At 40.0% G+C, this 19540-nt stretch overlaps 1 protein-coding gene across 2 annotated transcripts; it reads left to right on the forward strand.

Annotated features, from left to right (window-relative positions):
* Positions 1 to 3593: 3593 nt before the first annotated feature.
* scarb2a (scavenger receptor class B, member 2a) lies at positions 3594 to 17859 on the forward strand. Of its 2 annotated transcripts, none has more exons than XM_027002857.3 (13): positions 3594 to 4099; positions 7097 to 7257; positions 7781 to 7928; positions 8128 to 8322; positions 8961 to 9052; positions 9459 to 9578; positions 10108 to 10286; positions 11463 to 11581; positions 11871 to 11944; positions 12081 to 12132; positions 12247 to 12399; positions 13590 to 13637; positions 14067 to 17859. In XM_027002857.3, exons 1-13 carry the CDS (start codon positions 3977 to 3979, stop codon positions 14193 to 14195), a joined length of 1593 nt encoding a protein of 530 aa, XP_026858658.2. In that variant the 5' UTR covers positions 3594 to 3976; the 3' UTR covers positions 14196 to 17859. The 2 variants fall into 2 exon arrangements, with proteins under 2 accessions (XP_026858658.2, XP_081570097.1); XM_081713971.1 differs by lacking the exon at positions 3594 to 4099 and adding an exon at positions 6826 to 6980.
* The last annotated feature ends 1681 nt before the right edge of the window (positions 17860 to 19540 follow it).

Raw genomic sequence — 19540 nt, forward strand, 5'->3', positions numbered from 1 at the left:
CGTGATTTTTGAAAGTCTTTGTATATAGTCAAGAGATTTTATTGCAGTTAATTATTTTTCATTAGCACATATTTAATATGTAGTGCCTTGGGCAGGTAAAAAAAAAAAACCCCATGAATTGTGTATAACAGTAGATTGTTATTTGGATCGGCAGAATGTGTTCTCCTGCTCTCCTTCCAATGAAAAGTCTCCTTGTTATAGAATGTATGAATAGATATTCACATATCCAAAATTCACACACTTTAGGAAAGACAAGGACCAGCTGTTTCACATGCACTGAGAAAAAAGTGCCATCATATCTTTGTGCCGACATCTGAATTATTCTTATTTAGATAGTAGTTGGGAGTTGGATGCAATATTTTGCAACAAATAGTCTGTAATCGCTCTTTAAAGAAGCAGTAGGAATTTTTAAAGATAGCGTGCAAAAAGAACATTGCCGGTTCTTATCAAAGTGGGAAAAGGATGCATTAGTAAGTGAATGTTGGGTGTGACATAGCATGTGAGGAAAAGAGAAAATAGCCCACATGGTAAACAGAGGAAGGATGGCCAGCTTAATGAGATGGCTAAAAGAAAAGGAAACACAATGCAGTTCATGCACACTCCCATTGTTTGTTGTGGACCAAAAAGGGTACAGATTTGTTGGAGGACAAAAAAAATTTATTTGAAAGGAGGTCTGTGTGAAACAAAATGGAGTTCATTGTGTCTGATTTTGTTTTTGGATACAGGCTGCATGTACAACACAGTTAAGTGAACAGAATGTAAACAAACAAACAAAAAAAATCTAAATGTATAAAGAGGCTGTTGTAAGGATACAACCCCTAAACAAGTTGTTCTTCTTTAACTCAACAGGACAGAATGCTTATGTGATAATCAAAGCAATATTCAAGATGTTAGAAATATCCTGTATGATAGTTTGAAAACCTTGAAAGGAATAATTAGGCATTATATTATATTAGGCATAATAGCGCACTACAGTTTATAGCAAAATGTAAACATTGTTGACATGTCTGCAGCTGCTAAGCCATGGAAACCTAGAAATGAAGCTTCTGATGTGCAATTCTTGTGCTGTTGTTGTTTCTTGAGGCAATTTTGAACTCTGTGGCATATGATGCAACAGATGAGAGGCAATTTTTACACACAATGTGCTCCAGCTCACTATTGCTACAGCACTTGGCCCCACTGCATGAGTTTGGTCTCCCGCTTTGTGGCTGAGCTATTGTTGCTTCTAGACACTTCACAGTAATAATACAAATGTTTCATTGAATCAGATCCAGCATGTCAGAAATTTCACGTGCTGATTTGTGGCAAAGGTGGCATCCTGTGACAGTGCAACATTTAAAGTCACTGAGCTTTTTCAGTTGGACCCATTCTACTGCCAAAGTTTTTCTGTTGAGATTACATGACTTTGTGTTTAGAGATGTGTGTGGCAATGTGTGTAGCTGAAACATCTGAACTCAATAACTCAGAAGGGTGTGTGAAAACCTTAGCCTACATAGTGTATATTTTGCCCTAAGAGATGTCAGCTCTAACTGCTGTAAGATAACCGCTGTGTTGTGTGCAACACCAAATGTCCTGAGGAATTCTGACACATGCACTTACTGAAGAATGAAAGTAATATATATATATATGTATGTGTGTGTGTGTGTGTGTGTAAAACCATGCTAACGTTTCATGATGAATCATATTGAACTGTTGTAGTCTGTTTTCACTTCTCTTGTTTACACAGATGCTTTTTACCCTAAGCATCCTTCACCCCCCAGAGATTACAGATGGGAGCTGCATTGAGAAATTTAGATTAGTTTATATTTTAAAGACTCAGTAGTCACCAGAACTGGCGGTTTTTGGTATGGCATTTATCTGACCAACATTAAAAGTGTACATATTCTCCCTTTGAGATTACTAACTGTGTTGGTGAACTCAAAACTAGTTCTGGGGTACTGCTGTGAGATTCCTGTTAGATTTTATTGCTTATGGCCTCGGCCTCAGGACTGGCTGTATTTACTTACATCGGCTTGTTAATTAATTAACTTTTCTGTGTGCTACTCCAATGGCACCACACATCCATAGAAGTAAACAGTATTTTGTATTTGTGACAGACCAACAGCTGGTAGTGGGCTGTGTTGATTCAGCTTTATCAACTGTCAAAACATGTGAGGCAAGTTTTTCTCCCTGAGAAATAAACACACAGCTCAGTCAGGGGAATACACAAGGAATGAGCAAAAGATCAAACTGATGTTGCTTTTAGCCTAACCAAATGTCTTGTAGTCTTATTAGTTCATATAGTCTAGACTATATCTTGGCTTAACTAAAACGAACATCAACAACAAATAAGCACATGTACACAAGGCTACGTGTTGTTTTTGTTTCCTGGAACAAACACTGTATTTGTAAACTTGGGAGATACTGCAGTTCTAGACAATGTAATCCTCAGATAAAATAAGTCATAAATACTTTAGTTTTAAGGTTGAGTAAAAACAGTTTATTCGTTGCCTAGTTAATCTAAATTCTAAATAGCTCTAAAGTATACTAACAGCATACTGATTAGAAGTAGCTTATAATGCATAACTTTCATGCTGTAATAATTTGTTTCTAATTTTTTTTAGAACAAAATGTTGTGAACGACAGTACAACCGGTATTTTTTTGTTCATCGATATTTTAAAACCACACACACACACACACACACACACACACACACACACACACACACACATATATATATATATATATATATATATATATATATATATATATATATATATATATATATAAAGCACATATGAACATTAGGAAAATTCAACGGCATATGCACATGTAACAATGCCAAGAAAAACAGAAAACCGTTAATTACAGTGTCTGTGTCCCGGTCTGCTATTCTGACACGATTCACAATGTGCAACTCTACTGCATTCCCCCTTTAAATGAACTCCGCCCTAAAATCAGTCGATCAAATTCGCCATCGCACTCATGCGCCTTTGACCAATCATATTTCTTTAGGGGCAGTCTTAGGCTGGTGGTCCGGGAAGACGTTAACCAATGAAATTGCTACTTTTTGAACAAAAGGTCCACGAAAACCATCGCTTGTCTTGTGGGCAGAGCATTATTCATGTTCATCGAATAGTTGTTTAAGGAGTCATGAAAGAAGATAGCAGAGTACAAGATATAACGGTCTGCGTCGTTGTCACTTAAAATACCTATGACCCGCTATGTCACTGTTCACCTAGTAAATTAAACAGATTTGTAACATTTTCGACAAGATCATAATAACATAAAAAAAACAACTACTCGTAAAGGTCTCCCTTGCACGTGCTTATAAACACAGCAAATAAATAATTTGAGACTCATCACATCAAAAGTTGGCTTATGCATCCACACGTTTCTTTGTAATAGGAGGTTATCTTCTTAAAACCTAGTATGACCCAGCAGCTCTGTTAGCGTTTCAGCTTTATGCTGACACCATGCTGAGACTGTGGTGGTGCCGTTAAAGCGCATTTAAACTGACATCAGCGTCAGTGGAGGAATAGCTGTATTTTAGCTCACACCCACCGCCCCAACTACTAAAGCTGAAGCTTCTCGCATGACTGGGTTCATTTGAATGTAGTAATGAGGGGGGGGGGGGGAGTTGAGGTTCCTCCTCCGTTCCTCTGCATTGCTAGCTGATAAGTGAGTCGCCGCACCAGAGAGACACATTTTCTCCCGTTACTCGCTTGCCGTTAGACCAGGAGATTTTTTTAACGAATGGTGTTTTGGCTGCCGGTGTTAGAGCTAAAACAGGCGATCTGAAACTGAAACGCGGAGACACTAGCAGGAGCGCCCGAAGTTAAATTTCCGAGTTGGGAGCACGTAGAATACCGCTAACCTAGCTACCTCATTCAGGAAAGAAAGAGTAAGTCTGAGAAGGACCTTGCTTTACATGCGTATTGTTACTTAGTTCGTTAGCTGGCTGGCTACTTTTTGCTTACATTTTAAATCGCCAACATGACGAGAAGATCTTGTGCCATTTACGCCACCGGAATTGTGTGCGCCCATCTGCTGATTGTGGGTATCGCCCTCCTGGTGGGTCAAGTCTTCCAAACAATGATTCAAGAAAGAATAAAAAAGGTAAGTTTTTTTATTGTTAAGATGATTTCAAGCTGTTAAATTAACTGACGTTGATGTGGCTGGTAACTAATTCATTCAATTTGTAACGTGACAAATGATAGATTTACACACTTTCAGTACGTAATCTTAAAGATTCCGTATGTGCTGCTAAACACCAGAGCATTTTCACTCCGCCGGTAGTCGCAGCTGGCGCAAGTAACGCAAGTAACCGGCATTACTGCACTAGCTGTTAGGCATCCTACGTGGGACAAGCTCCTGTTCTGTGTGGTTAAGTTAGATATATCATTGCCCTACCCAGTCTGAGCTTACAGATATTCGCTTTACAAGTCCGGGGCCATCTACTGATTTAAGTGGAAGCTGCATTTTTGTCATGCTCAAATTTCTGCTTCTTGCACATTTAGAGATAGTCTTATTTCGCAACAATTATCAAAACACACTGACAATTCCTCCAGCTCGTCCGTGTGAGTCTGTACTCAGCTAAGCCTTTATCAGAGTAGGATGGGGCATTAACAGCCCATCACACTGCGCAGGATGTGTATGTGTGTTGTTTTCATCATCTTCGCGCAAGTCAGGTGTGTTCGCATATTGTGGATTTATTCTCAGAACAGCTGATTTGGCCGGTTCTAAATGAGGTGTTGGGCATTTATGATGGGGGGAGGTGTACTAAAGGAAAGATGGGGGAGGGGGGTCTTTTAAGAGGGGAAAAAAAACAAGAACTCTGCTTGAGAAATACTTCGAATTGTGCAACTCCAGGTGGAATTTCCGCTACCCCCTGAATCCTGACATGTGGGCAGGGGAGGACACCAAAAGTCTTAATTTGAACCGTTTTAGGAAAATTCAGATCAATACTGGGTAGTAACTTATATATGCATGTTAATACCCACCAAATGTCTCTCAAGAACAGAGAAAGTAAATTACAAACTCTACCAGAGCTGTGCTTGGAATGCAATCATCAGGACAATTAGATGACCGGAGTAACTTTTTCTAGCCCTCGGGAGATGCAAGCCTGTTGAATAGGGTGTGGAGGTGTGGATTAGTTTTAGTTTATGTAGGATATCTGATGTAGGTATTCTTTGACAGTGAGGTTAGGGTGTGTGTTCACGCAACCAAAACCAGTTTTCGTATCTGGTTTAGGTTGAGTCTATAACATTCATTCCATACACTGATGATGTCCATCGGATACATTAGACAAAAGGGGATGGAACCAGAATATGTTCTGGAATTTATGACTGCAGAACAAGTTGTTTTTTGTTTTGTTTTTTCTTTTCTCTGAGGGGTCTTGTAGGACATAGGCATTTGGTTTAGGCTTATCATTGCTTAGTCTTTCAGTTTTCCAGCAGTCTTGAAAGTGCCACAGTTTTTAGCTTTGTGAAAAATAAATAATCTTGCTTGAGAACCTTTGAACAATTAATTTTATAGTGGTGCTGTATAAACATGTTAAAGGCAATGTACACTTAGCTGTGACACAGTGACATACTAAGGTGTGGCTTGGCAGATTTAATAATTTTGATATATGACATATGAAGAAATTGTTGGGTCCTAAACCTGCAATCTTAAGAGAAGCCTTAATAGATGTCCAGAAAGATTAGCAAAGCACCTTAGTAAATCTTACTCAAAGTAGCTCTTTGTAAAGTCGGAGTCGGAGCATGCTACCACACATGCATGAGCAAGTTGAAAGGCTGAAGATTTTCTCAAGTACATTACATTTTCACCAGGCCACAGAGAAAGCAAGCAGTAAGCCCTTCCGAAATGGGGCTTGTTAAAGCATGCGTGTGCAACCCTCTCTACAGCATTACTGGACCCTCCTTGAATGAAGCACCTTAGCAGTTCAGTTCTGTGGATGTAATGTGATACTATAAAAACATGGTAAAATGATGAACTGTAGGATTTTTTTTTTAATGGCAAGTGCTATTGACTTTTCCTTTCCACTCCCCTCCATGGTGTCAGCCTTTCTGAAGTGCCTATTCTGTACTGTAAATAGTTAAACAAAAATGGTGCGGATGGTGTTATGAACCAATAATAAGCATATTTCTTTTCTCTTTGGGACTCCCTTAACTATGGATTATAGACATTCAATAGATCTCTTTTTTTTGTACTTTTTTTATTATTATTTTTTTTTTAAAGACCTTGAAATGATGTGGGCTCTCCTATGATTATGGCAGTCAAGGTTATTTTGAAGGAGGAGTTCTCCATTCAAGGTTTTTGAAATCAGATAGCATTATCTACCTCTCAAGGCAACTGTGTGTAATAGTGTGTTATTGTTTTTGATGTCACAAGTTGTTCTTGAACCTTATGAAAGCTGTAAATTGCTAGTAAGTCTGCAACTCGGTTTAGCATTTTGTGGCTTTAGAAGTTTAAGTAACAGTGATATAATTTTTCCATTTTTGACATGTTCTGAAGAAACTCCTTTCTCCACAGAACAATTTTTTTGTTTTGTTTTTACTCCTTACAGATGAAAGGAGAACCATAATTGCTTAGTTTACTTTTGTCTTATTTCCTGTTCTTGATTTTAGATGACAGGACAGGGAGAGGTTGCTTAAGACCCACACCAGGGCATACATCATGACTCTCTCCTATGACAGACTGCTGACTAAACGTTGTCTTTTCCTTGCGTTGCTGACCTTTGGTCACCTGCTTTGTCTCTAACTCTTGATTTCCCTTACACAGCACTATTTTTTATTCATGTGTTGGATTTCTCATCCTTTGTCCTGAAAAGTTAAGAGTTCATCATTTGCATTTTTCTTGAAAAAGAGGGCATTTCATTATCAACCTGTTCATTGGCAGTTTATTTTTGGTCCAAGCTTGTTCATTCAGGTTTTACAGAAAAGATGTGGCTGACTGCTTGGAAGTCATGTGTCTTTGGGTTCTGCATTGCACAAAGGTTACTTGACATCCATGAACAAATGTTAATTAAGAGCAGAATAAATAAAACTGACACTATTCCTAAGCATTATGAATGGTCAGTTACTTAATTGGCATTGTTTCTTTGCCTTGCAGGAGATCACCTTGGCCGAGAACAGTCGAGTGTTGGATGGCTGGATAAATCCTCCGCCCCCAGTTTACATGCAGTATTTCTTCTTCAACATCACCAACCCTGAAGAATTCTTCACTGGCAGAGCGAAACCCCATGTCACCGAAATGGGCCCTTATACATACAGGTAAGGTAGTTGCAGTATTTCTTTGATTTTTCAGGTGCAAAGCTTGAGCTGGAAGTTAGAAGTGTGTTTTTTCTCTGTTGCTCTTGTTTGTTTTGTTTTGTTTTTATCCGTCAGCTCATTCTTATCCTTCTCCACCACACATTTCAGTAAAGTGGACAGGGTGGTTATGTCTCTTTAATGGCACATTGAATGATTAGTTTTAGGCAAGGCACCTGTTGGCCTCTGGGGCACAGCAGGTCAACCGGAAGTTGAGTCAGATACAAAAGGAAGTCCAGGGTGAAGAGCTTAAAAGCAGAGAGGAAATGTTTACTCAGACATGTCAAATATCAACATGGCACATTTTAATGTTTCCAGCAGCAAATTAGGTTGATGCAGTGTGCTGAGAGATAACAAGCCATTCTTTATTATCTTGTTGCTGGCAATTTAGCTGTTGTTTATGGGCAGTTTATTAAATTAACGTTTCATGAATTCCTGAGTTTAAGTGGTCATTAACAAAGAATGTAATATCTCATTGTGCTGTCAGGGAGTACAGGCCACGGGAGAATGTGACATACCTGGAGAATGGCACGAAGGTCTTTGCCACGAATCCCAAGAGTTTTGTATTTCTTCCGGAAATGTCAGTGGGAGACCCGGAGGTGGACCTTGTGACCACCATCAACATCCCAGTTGTGGTACGTTTGTCTTTGGTTTGGCTTGGGACTCGAAATAACACTTCATCACTTGGTTGAAGACCACATTATATGTTATTTTGCCAAATTCTGAGCTTTTAAAGGTCTTGATATAAGTGGTTGTCGGATGGAAACGGTGCCTGTACCTCTTTGGAGGTCAGTGGTTGTGTAGATTTTTAAAGCTTCCCTTGCGTCTCTTCAGGCTGTGATGAACGAGGTGCACTCCTATTCTTTCTTCATCCGCTCACTTATCTCCATGTGGATTAAATCGATGGGTGTTGACCTGTTCATGACGCGTACCGTGCACGAGATCCTATGGGGTTTCAAGGATCCGTTGATGAGTAAACTCCATAACATGAAACCTGATGTGGACGAGATTTTTGGCCTCATGTACAAGGTAAGAATCTCAGTGGCTCTTGATGTACTGTAGAAATAAACCTGCTCTAAACTCTAGAGGTCTAAAGGAAAATGATAAGAGATGAGAATCCCTTTGTATGTGTTTTTGTGTAATGATTATATAATGAGTGTCTATGTAAGTTAGTCCTGTTGTCATTTGATGACAAATGTAATATCTATGAACTTATCTATTATATCAGAAAATCGTGCTTTTCAGCGAGTCCTAAACTTGTGCACTTCACACACTTCAAAATGAATTTATTCAGGGTCAGGGTGGTCTATGCTAGGACCATCATCATGTGATCCTCAAAACCTGCCAGATATAGTCTAGTCTGTAACATGGGGACCTGATTTATAGTAATGGGGTTTGGATTTACTAGACTCTTTTTATGGATTAGTTGCGGAATATGAATAGGGACGGAATGTAACGCTAGTCAACATTTTCCTTTTCAATGTTGCATGGGGAGAGGCCAGGCCCAGAGCAGATGACTTTGCACTAATAACACCATATGGCTTTACCAATGGCTATTGCTGTGGTGACCACTAAATCAGTTCAGCAATTTGTAAAACATGTTGATTGCCATGTTTAGGAGTCCAGTGTTAAACTGAGGACTGATCAATGACATGTTTTTGTATTAGAAAAATGGGACTCATGAAGGTGAATTTGTATTCCATACTGGAGAGAAGAACTACATGGACTATGGCAAGATCGACACATGGAACGGAATAAGGTACGAGAGTGTTTTGAACTGCATCCTCCTGGCCTAGTGAACTTTGTGAGATTTTATTTTTTTTGTACCAACCGAACTGACCTGGTCCCAACTTTTGCTTAATGGAAATTTGATGCTTGCATTGGGTACACGCCAAGCAAAGTGTAAAGTCCAAGGATAGTCTCTTGGCCATGTAAGCGGGACATGTTGGTGGCAATTATTTCTAGTGCTGGCAGTTCTAAGCCCCAGTCTCCCAGTTTAGGGATGTATCTGAACAGTTTTCTTTACCCTCTGAAACTATTTCCTTGCTTTTAACCTGTTGATGTAAAAAAGCACAAATAAATGTGTAGTATAAGAAGATTCTCAGTCCTGCTGGTATGAAATGCAGATTATAAACCCATGGCTACATGGTGGTGCTCTCTTGCAGAAATATGGACTGGTGGTCATCAGAGCAGAGTAACATGATCAATGGCACAGACGGTAGCGTCTTCCACACCTTCCTGACCAGGAACGAGCTTCTCTACATCTTCGCTGCAGATCTGTGCCGGTACAACACCCGCACCCGCACCCACACCCACACACATGCTTGTGCACACTCCACAGGTTGGTGCTTAACACTTAAAATCCTGGGATTCTAGTAAAACAAACAAAAAACTATTTTAAAAACGCACACTGTTACGATCATAAGGTCAAGAAGTGCTGTTGTAGCTGGTAGATCCTTTATCAGAGAAGCACTAATTTTTGCTAAGGTAATGTCCGACGTGCTGGAAAACAAGAGGAAAAGAGGCACTGCCTAATACTTTATACATTCAAAAAGACTGCTGTGAACCTTTGTGCTTCATCATACTGATCTCTTAAACATGACCAAGCTAAAATATGCTCTAATATAATAAAAGTCAGGGATCGGTAGACATGTGAGGTCATGTTTTATCGATGCAGCTCAAAATTGCAAAACAAAACATGATGTCCATGTCAGCCGTTCTAGTGATAATTAGACCGACATGCATTCAGGGAACTGGATGCCTGTGATTTGATCAGTCGCTGTGCACACGTGAGCTCGTTTTTTTCCTGCATAGATCTATCCATCTTTCATATGTGAAAGACATTGAAGTAAAGGGGATCCCCGCCTACCGCTTTGCCCCCCCTGCCGATGTCCTGGCTGCCCCAGATGACAACCCCAGCAATGCCGGCTTCTGCGTGCCCGTTGGAGACTGCCTGGGTAAAGGGGTACTCAAAGTCAGCGTGTGCCGTCAAGGTGAGGGCCAACAGCATGTGTCTCGCACAACTTGGTGCATTTGGCACTCCCACACACATTCTACAAGTTCTCACAACTGGATACCAAAATACACTGTCATTATTTTTCTGCCGTTAATTTGGCCTGTAACATGCTGTGATGTTCCACTCTGTTTGCGCTCTTATACAGCTGTTAAATCAAAAAAGCACGTGCCAGATTTATTCTTGCCTTCTGCAGCAAGGAAGGCTTGCCAAAACTAAAACGCGATAAATCAGAAATCTACAGACGTGACTCAGACCGAGCTTTGCCCTGTGCTGAGTGTATGACTTAACAAATCTGTTCTTTCTTCTTAATCAGCAAGTGTCGCTTCTAAAATGAAGTTCATCTCGGATCTGTCTGTCTTTATTTGTTCTCTCTTGACCTGCGACAGAAATCAGAGTTCAGTCACACAAATGCTTAATCAGTAACTCCAGCTGAGGGCCAACCAGTGTCTGCTCGACTCTTACATCTCTTTATTGCTTCCTCTGTAAATTGCATTGCTGATAGCAGCATTTGCTAATGGCCTCCACTTTTTATCACACGAGTGCTCATTAGGCAACTCGGGGCAGGGGGATTGAAAAATTCCAAGCCTTGGTTGCTTTTACATAAGGCTTCAAAAAAAGTGTCCTTTGGCAAAGTACAAGCAAGATGGTGTATAACTTGTAAAACTGGTTTCTGCTGCTGGGCTTGACCAGTTTGGAGTAGCTTTAGGGCCTGGTCCAAATGTCACCCACAGCAAACAAAGGGTGGAAATTTGTGCTTATTCTGTGGAGGTTTTCTAGGTCATTGTCCTGTTGAACCCAATCACCAATGACACCAATGATATGTTCAGAAAGTTCTTTTCTCTTGTGAATGATGCATGAAAACTGGCTTCCATATAAGGAATGTCTAAACATGTTAGCTGATTTTGTTTTTTTTCTAAAATTTTTATTATGGCTGATATTAAAATGTGTTTAGGCCAAAGTGTTCCTTTATGATTTTAGGTGACATAAGGGCTCTATCCAGCCCTTTGGTTGAGGTTTAATTTGTTTTTCCTACTTCCAAATGTTCCATTTCTCCCACAGTTTTAATGGTGACAACTGCCGAACAAATCTGCACTCCTTCCCCACAGTGTAGCTGCTGTGTGTTCTTACTGGCTTCTCTCTGATTTCTCCACAGGGGCACCTATAGTGGTGTCATTCCCCCATTTCTATCAAGCCGAAAGCAAGTACATTAATGCCATCGACGGATTGAACCCAAACAAAGAGGAGCATGAAACATATTTGGACCTCAACCCGGTGAGCCTGGCTAGGACTCAATAGTGTTTTGTTTCTATTAACCAGTCAGCAGTTTAGACAGCTAGCACAGCCTGCAAGATTCAAACTTACGGTGATGTTTGTGGTATATGGTGATGACTTCTGAGAGTGTTGGCTCATTACCATATACTGTATGTAGTCTGAAAAACATTAGTGATGTGAAACTTGGATATTTTTCTTGTAGTTAATGTTTATGGAATATTTCACATTAATACATACATAGAGACTCCTTTTGCTTATTTTCATTTTATTATAATAATTTTCCCTACAGACTACTGGGGTCCCCATCCGTGCCTGTAAAAGAGCCCAACTCAATATTATACTGAAGAGAGTCTTAGGATTCCCGTAAGTGGTGGTTTCCTAGTTCCCAAAGAAAATGCTGTAATGCAAACACCACCACCACCAATGCAGTTGTCATACCATAGCTGTCGGAGCTTGCCAACTAAACACAACACTTTTGTCTTTTCCTGTCCTGTTTTAGCCAAACAAAATTCCTGAATGAAACCATTTTCCCAATTATGTATGTCAACGAGGTAAGAATACTTTACTTTTCTCTTTTACACCTCAACAATACAAAATATTTAAATCTAATCAGGCAGCATCTTGTTTTTATTTTCTTAAATGTTGACATGTGCCTACTTTTCCAGACAGCAACCATTGACGACAATTCAGCTTCCCAAATGAGAAGCCTGCTCTTCATCGTGACGGCAGTGTCCAATTTCCCCGTGATCATTGTGGGCATGGGTGCCATCTTACTGCTGGTCCTATTCATCCTGGTGTGCAAGAACCGCCAGAGAAAGGTACGTCACCCTGTGCTTGCCTCATGCCACAGCAGCTCTTTAACTTACTAATATACCAGTGGAGCCAAAAGAACAAGGGCCTTTTCTATTCAGAACGTAGAAATCTAACAGGCAAGTGGGCAAGGTGCCAGCTCTCAGAATTCAGTAAATCACTGATTGTTTGAATTGCTTACTGCCTTTTTTAATGTTGCACAAAAGTTAATTTATGAAAGTGTTAGACCCAAGTCAAGACACCACACGCACACAAACACACACAAAACACATTCCATTCTGTTGTAGTTAATATATGAACAAGTGAACATTAAAGTAAACATTTATATACAAATGAATAAAAGCTAGCTGTCTCTTCACTAAGGGCTCCTAGGCCTTCACGGTGTTTTAGTTCAGCTTGGCAGGGCCTAAAGAAGGCTGGTATAGGTTGCAGACAAGGAAATACTCAGTGACAAGATCAGCATTGGTATCACTGACTACAGCTTGATTTGATTGTTGGTTTTCAGCTAACCTACCCTGCTAGTGAGTTATTGCATAAAAGTAATTTGGCTAAAAATAGAATTTTCTATTTTGAGGAAGTCCCCTATTACATCACTTGAAAATGACTTCAAGGTGGTTCCCAAAAACCACTCTGGCAATTCAAACCCATTGTAAAACAAGATCAGTAAAATCACTGGGGCATCGGAAGCATGTTTAAATGTTTTTCCATTCTTCACAAACCTTCCTCAGCACACAGCAGGGCAGCATGTGGTTAGAAGGGTGTAGCTAGCGTCATAGCTGGTTGTAGCTAGCATTGTAGCTAAGTCTGGCTAGCATTGTAGCAGCTTCTTGATGATTTCTTTGTAATCACCTGCATGAAGATTGAGTGCATGAGGCTAACATTTATTGCACGTGCTATCTGTTTATATCTGTATACCCCACATTTCTTTGACCACTGCCAAAGCTTCACTGCACCAGCATGTCATGGTAAACTCTAGTGTAAGGCAAGCAGAAATAGGACTGGGATGGAATTTTGAGACATGGAGGATAAGCAGTAGAATCAGAACGCTTTGGACTTCTGTTCAAAGGGTATCGCCGCACTCTTTATGTGCTGCATAGTATCAGTATTACTGTGTGAAAGTCAGACATGTATTTTGCACAATGCTCCTATGTTCTCATTTTCAGTAACATTTTCCCCTCCCTTTTTTGTTCCTGTTCAGAATGAAGTAAAACGTATTGATTTTACAGAAGCTTTTCATTCTTTTACTGTAAGTCAATATTTACCAGTTTTTCCTTTCATTTGCTCACTATTTGCCTGCCATTATTCATAATTTACTGCTAATTATAAGTGACGCAACTTTCATTTTAGCCAGTCACAGTTTTTGCAATGCCCTCCCATCATATTGATACCCTTTGCTTTATATTTTTAACAATAACAAGCGTTTATTTATTATGCAAATCATGTTTATTACTGTTTTTGCATGTTTAATTTGTGACAAAATTAAATTAGAGTTTTGTTTTATTTCAGTCTTTTACAATAGGATTTTAGGTTAGCTGAAACTTGCTAAAGAAGTTTGGATTAGTTTAGAGAGGTCGGGGAAACTGCTCCCGCAGTGGAGAATTGGCTCTCCTCAACTCCTCTGCACTGGAGCTTTTTCACGGCATGCCCTAAACTCTGCTCTCCCCTGCCCCCTCAGACGAAAGATGACACGGCCTACACTCCGGTCAGCAACAAATCGGAGGATTCACCCGAAACACACACCAGCCAGCCGATGAAGAATGGCTCGTACATCGCCATGTCGCCGGTCGAGGCACAGAAGTGTTGATGAAGACCCCTGAATTAAATACCCCCACCCTCACAAAACACATACAGGAGAGAACCATCTCCTTGAATGATTTTCCTTTCCTCTCTTCACCTTTTCATCCTGTCTTTCCACTGTGCAACACATTTGGGGGGACAGTACATTAAAGGACACTGCCGCTAGTTGTGGCTACGCCCCCTTGCGATGGTCGCTGGGCGGACTCTCACTCTTTAATTGACACCATTCATTCTCTGAGCATGGCCCTCTGGCGTTGCCATACTTTTTGAAAAGAGAAAAAAAAAAAACATTATTACTCAAAACACTCAGTAGATTCAGGAAACCCAGAGGAAGTTGCTGGGTTTGTTATCATCTAGACACAAAGCAAACTGATACCTTCTCAACTTTGGAGAAGGTGACATCCACCTGCATGTCCACTGATCTACAGTTTCCTGTAACCCTGTTACCATGGAGATGAGAACAAAGCGAGGCTGCTTTTCCATGGCTAGCAGGGCCCACCTTCATCACTAGTGTTTAAGTTAGCACTAGTGTTCTACATTTGGAGAAGTTTATTGCCACACTACTGTACTGAAGTCTGCATGATCAGACTTTGACTAACAAACCTTAATTTGCCATATCCCTTGACATTATTAAGCATGAGGCAAATAGCTGTTTTCCTCTTCTAAGCATATTGAAAAGCTAAACAGATGCCTCACTTGCAAAAGAACATGCTTGGTCCAGTCATGGTCATATGTGTGTTTGTCTGAGCTTAGTATGGGTGTGTAGAAGTGCAGGCATGTTTGGGCTTGCACACGTGCTGGCCACACTGCTGTGAATCGCTCTGGGGTGTATCTGCACCCTTTTAAGCTTGATGCAGTGGGACTGCGTGTGGACGTTGGAGATTTCAAGGTCCTCGCCGCTCTCCCTGTTCTAATGCATCCTTTAAATACACGCTGGCTGGATGGTATCAAGTTCCTTGGTAGGTGCCAGAATCGTGAAGTAAAAACCGCTCCTTCAGCCTTTAAGTGCTTCAGAGGGTCTCCTCACTGGGCTAAACAAACAAACAAAAAAATCACTAGCTTTTATTGTCTTCTAAAAGGAGAAAATCAGACTTGCAGATTATGCACCGGTGAGACTTGAACCAACTCTCTGCCTTACACTTAATTTTGCTGCATGGCAATGGTGGCTATGAGAAAGGGCTCTGCTAGTGCTGTAGTAAAATCATCAGGCCGTCGCTGACCAAATCCAGTCTGGAGTCAGTCTGTAAATTCAGTCTGCAAATTCTGGGCCAAGCCCTTGTCTCATGTACATGGCGGCCTAAGGGCATCCACCCTGCATTTTTGGAGAAAGCACAACAAAAAACTGAACTCTGGGGGTTTTATTACGCAGTGTCTTATTGGCAGCATCTCTGAGAGCTGAGGAGGGAAGAATTCGGCATGCGTAGGGAACGCTGCGTGGGTCTGGCCAGCGCGTTCCACATCAGTTTCCCCTCTGCAAGACAGTGGGCAAATTAGGCCCTTTGACAAACCTCACACTTTCAGTCACTGTTGTCCTTCAGTAAAGTGTTCTGTTGTTTCTGTCCATGATGTTCAAAGCCTTCAACTGTTGCGCACCGAAAAAGTTAAATAAGGCCATAGACACAAAGTCAACTTGGAAAAACCAAGAAAAAAACAAATATCTGCACTTTTCAAAAAAAAAAAAAGTATTTTTTTTGTTGTTTGTAAGTCAGTGCAATGGTCCTCAGCTGTGTTTGAATTCTGCCCAAATGGATCTTTTTTTTTTTTTTGGTTATTCTTTATCGTTGGTTTTCTTTTTTCAATTACTCACTTGTGTGAAACCTACCTTGTTTCTCCTTATTTTACACATAATTGCTGTTAATTAATGCCATAAGCCTATGGAGCTTTATTTTAGGAAAACATGACCATGCAAACGTCTGCAATTTGTCTAGTTTCTGTGAAGTTGTTTTTTAGGACCATACTATGCCAAACTCTTGATGCCATATGTCTAGTTAACGTTGAACATGATCCACAAACACATTTGTAAGTGTTACATTCTACTCATCTTGCTGTTACATGTTGCTGTCAGGACCTCCATGGTTATCCTTCAGTATCGTGTCAAAGCTTTTTTGACCCCTATGCTCCCCCCCTTTTTTTAACTTAAATAAGTGAAAAATTGTAACTACTTGTAGTAGTTTGCATATAGTGTAATAATGCGGTAGCAAGTAAACAAACAGGCGTGAGGGCAGGGAAGCTGAGCACCAAGACAAATTGCCTTTGGTACTTCGTAGTCAGTAACAGTCAGTAGTGTGTGTCTGTTTGGTAGTCAACAGGTGCAGTAGTATACTGATTTACAACAATGGCCCTGTTCTTTAAACACTGGAGAAGGCTGTTGTAAATTCTGCTGGTCCACTTGGTTCTAAAGTGGGACATACCACCTATACTCACTTGAACCTACAACCTGAGCCATTTCCCTGTAGTGACTTTTGAGCCCAGTCCACCTGTATGCTCAACCAAAGATAACCTTATAGACCGACTCACCCAGTTTGTTTGCTTTCACAGATACGGCTGTAGTACCATCGATTTCCCCATAGCATAGCAGAGTCACACAGGAGCAGCCAAACGGGGCAAAAGGCAAAAAAGTGGTTTAAACATTTCATGAGTATTTTGCCAGAGAATCCAATGTGAAGTTTCTAAAGCATTTCTAGCAACAAATAACTCTTAGTGTAAAGCCTTTGTTTCTGCAATGTGCTAAAACACTCAGTATTGTGTATTGACACAGCAATACATTGTGTAAAATGGAAATTTTATAGAAAAATAAAAAGGTTTTGTATTCAGACAAATATTTATGTATCCATATGTTCAATGGTATGTACATTATCTGAACTTTATATGGTGTTAGTTATTTTGGTTCTGTTCATTTCCATATTTTATAAATATTTTCTAATATTTCATCTGGAGTTATACATTTTTCTCTGCCTATTTTCCCTTTTCCTCCCCGCAGATTTATACTGTGGTTCTGAGTGCGTTGTCACACATTTGCGACTTTAAGCGACGTGTATATGGCTTGTTAGTAGAGTGGCAGTGACTGAGAGCCTTGCGACTGATTTGTGAGGTGTACATGTGTTGTGTGTGATGACCTCCTGTGATGCAAGATTCTCAAGAAGCCACCGCACTGTTTTGTCCAACGTGACATGCTGTAGGAAGGCTGAGTATCTTTGAGTTTTGTTTTGGAAGATTGCTGTAACAGCACACTGGGTACAAGGGAGGTTTCTACTGCAATCAAAACTTTTTTTTTTTCCTTAGATGAATGATGCCCTCCTTCGGGGATGAGCTTCTGGTGCCATATCATCCTTGTTTAATGAATTTGCTTTAGTAATTTTGTTGAAGCAGTGTGGCAGTGATTTTCAGTTGCATCCCACTCATGTTTCGCTTGACCTCCCCCACATTTTTGAGGATGGCCTAAAGAGCAGTTCCATCATTTCATGTGTACCTCAGAGATGTGTTGTGTGCTGCTAAAAATGACAATCCTCATGTCATGTTGGGTGCAAAATAATTTCAAAGTTAATATCCAGTTTTAGTTTTGATAATTTACACTGCACAAATGTTTCTATAATGCTTTTTGTAAACATTTTTAGTGTGATTTGCAAAAAAAAAAAAAAAAAAGAAATAAACAAGTTGAAAGCACTGTAAAATGTGGTGTCTTGAAGTGTTTGTTATAGTAATGCTTTCATTTTCTATACTGATTTGTTTTGCCTCTGATATCCATTAATGGTCTGATCCCTTTTAGTTGAGAACCAGAATATTTGAGTGTAGGTAAGAGCAAGCTCAGTTGCCTATAATTTACAAGTGTCGTAATAATATAAATTATGAGAACCCTTAATATCAGGGAACAGAATTCCATGAAGAGGAAGATCAAAATCTCTGGTGGAATGGCTATCACCTTCTTTTTGGCAAAGAGTTCAGGTTTCTTCTAGCATAACCAGATGGAGTTCCTTGATGTGGGTCATAGGGCTCCTGACATGCCGGGACGAGTAATCTTTAACGTTGCTCTGAGCTTGTACAGACTTCTTACCACCCACGTTCCACCATTTGAAGATATCAAAAAAAAAAAAAGCTGCTATGTTTTCCCTAGGAAAACTCACTCCTCAGTAATCACTTGCTTCTGGAAATCTACTGCCCTGAACACTTTAGTTCCAGACCAAATCTAATACAACAAATGTAATAATGCTGGATAGGTTCAGGCTGGATAATTTCATGGCTGGTTGTGTACTCGGTCCTATGAAAGATAGCAGATAGCAGAAGAAACTCATGTAAGTTAATAGGGATTGAAACCAGCAGACTTGTTAATTATGCACCATAACACTGCCTTGCACTAGTCCACCAAACACATGCTACAAGTGATGCTCTAATTCTGTTCATGCACTCCACCCTTCCTTGTATTAACTAAAAGCAGCTCAAAGTCAAAGACAATTTTCTTTTAGTCAGGTCACACATTGGATGTCCTGGTTTAAGGCAAATATGATTTATGGCATTTTTTTTTGATCAAGATAAAAGCAAAGTTATGTATTAGTTGACGCGGGATTCACATGCCTTACACAGTGGTCAACTCCAGTCTAACTGTCATAATGCGTCATCACTAGTTCAGTGCCACAGCACCACCTGCTGGACCTAAACTCATCCTGTTTGAAATGAGGCCAATTACAGCCAACATCTTACGCTTGTTGTTCTGCATTTTTCATACTGCTGAATAGTTTAAAAGGCAAAATCTCTGGATGACGTAGCACTCTTTGTACTACTGTAAACTGCAGGGCTTTCATACATACATACTATGTATTCTACACTGGAAAACACTTCCAAGCAACAATATGGGAGTACCTCTGGTATATTCACCGGGAGCTTGAGTGTAATTTATTTGAGTAATATCAGGGAAATGGCATTGTGGGTTTGCTACAAGTTTTAAGAAAGGTGTGCTTTGAGGTTGTGCTTTAGATAAAGAATATGATCACCGTTAATGAGTCAAAGACTTTAGGCATACACCTCCCTACACATGAATATGTCTGTGTTTTATGCGCTTCAAGAATAAAAAAAAAAAATGAATTAAATGCTGCTAAAACTGGAAAAAGGACAATGCCATATCATGACATAGCCTACGTGTGTCCATTTATGAAGATAAAGGTAAACATGTATAACTTTATGACATGACCAGAAGCAGTCAACTATAGCAAAACATCAAACTTGTGCTTAGCTTGTGCTTAATTTAAACATTTCATATTTAACGGTATAAATGTTTTACTAAAACATGTCATAACGAACACGAGTTCATCTGCTGCTTGTTATCAGTCATACAAAACATTCTGGAAGACTTTTATTTTA

This window comes from Electrophorus electricus, chromosome 5 (assembly GCF_041902795.1).
Source record: "Electrophorus electricus isolate QZ-2024a chromosome 5, ASM4190279v1, whole genome shotgun sequence".
Taxonomy (NCBI): Eukaryota; Metazoa; Chordata; class Actinopteri; order Gymnotiformes; family Gymnotidae; genus Electrophorus; species Electrophorus electricus.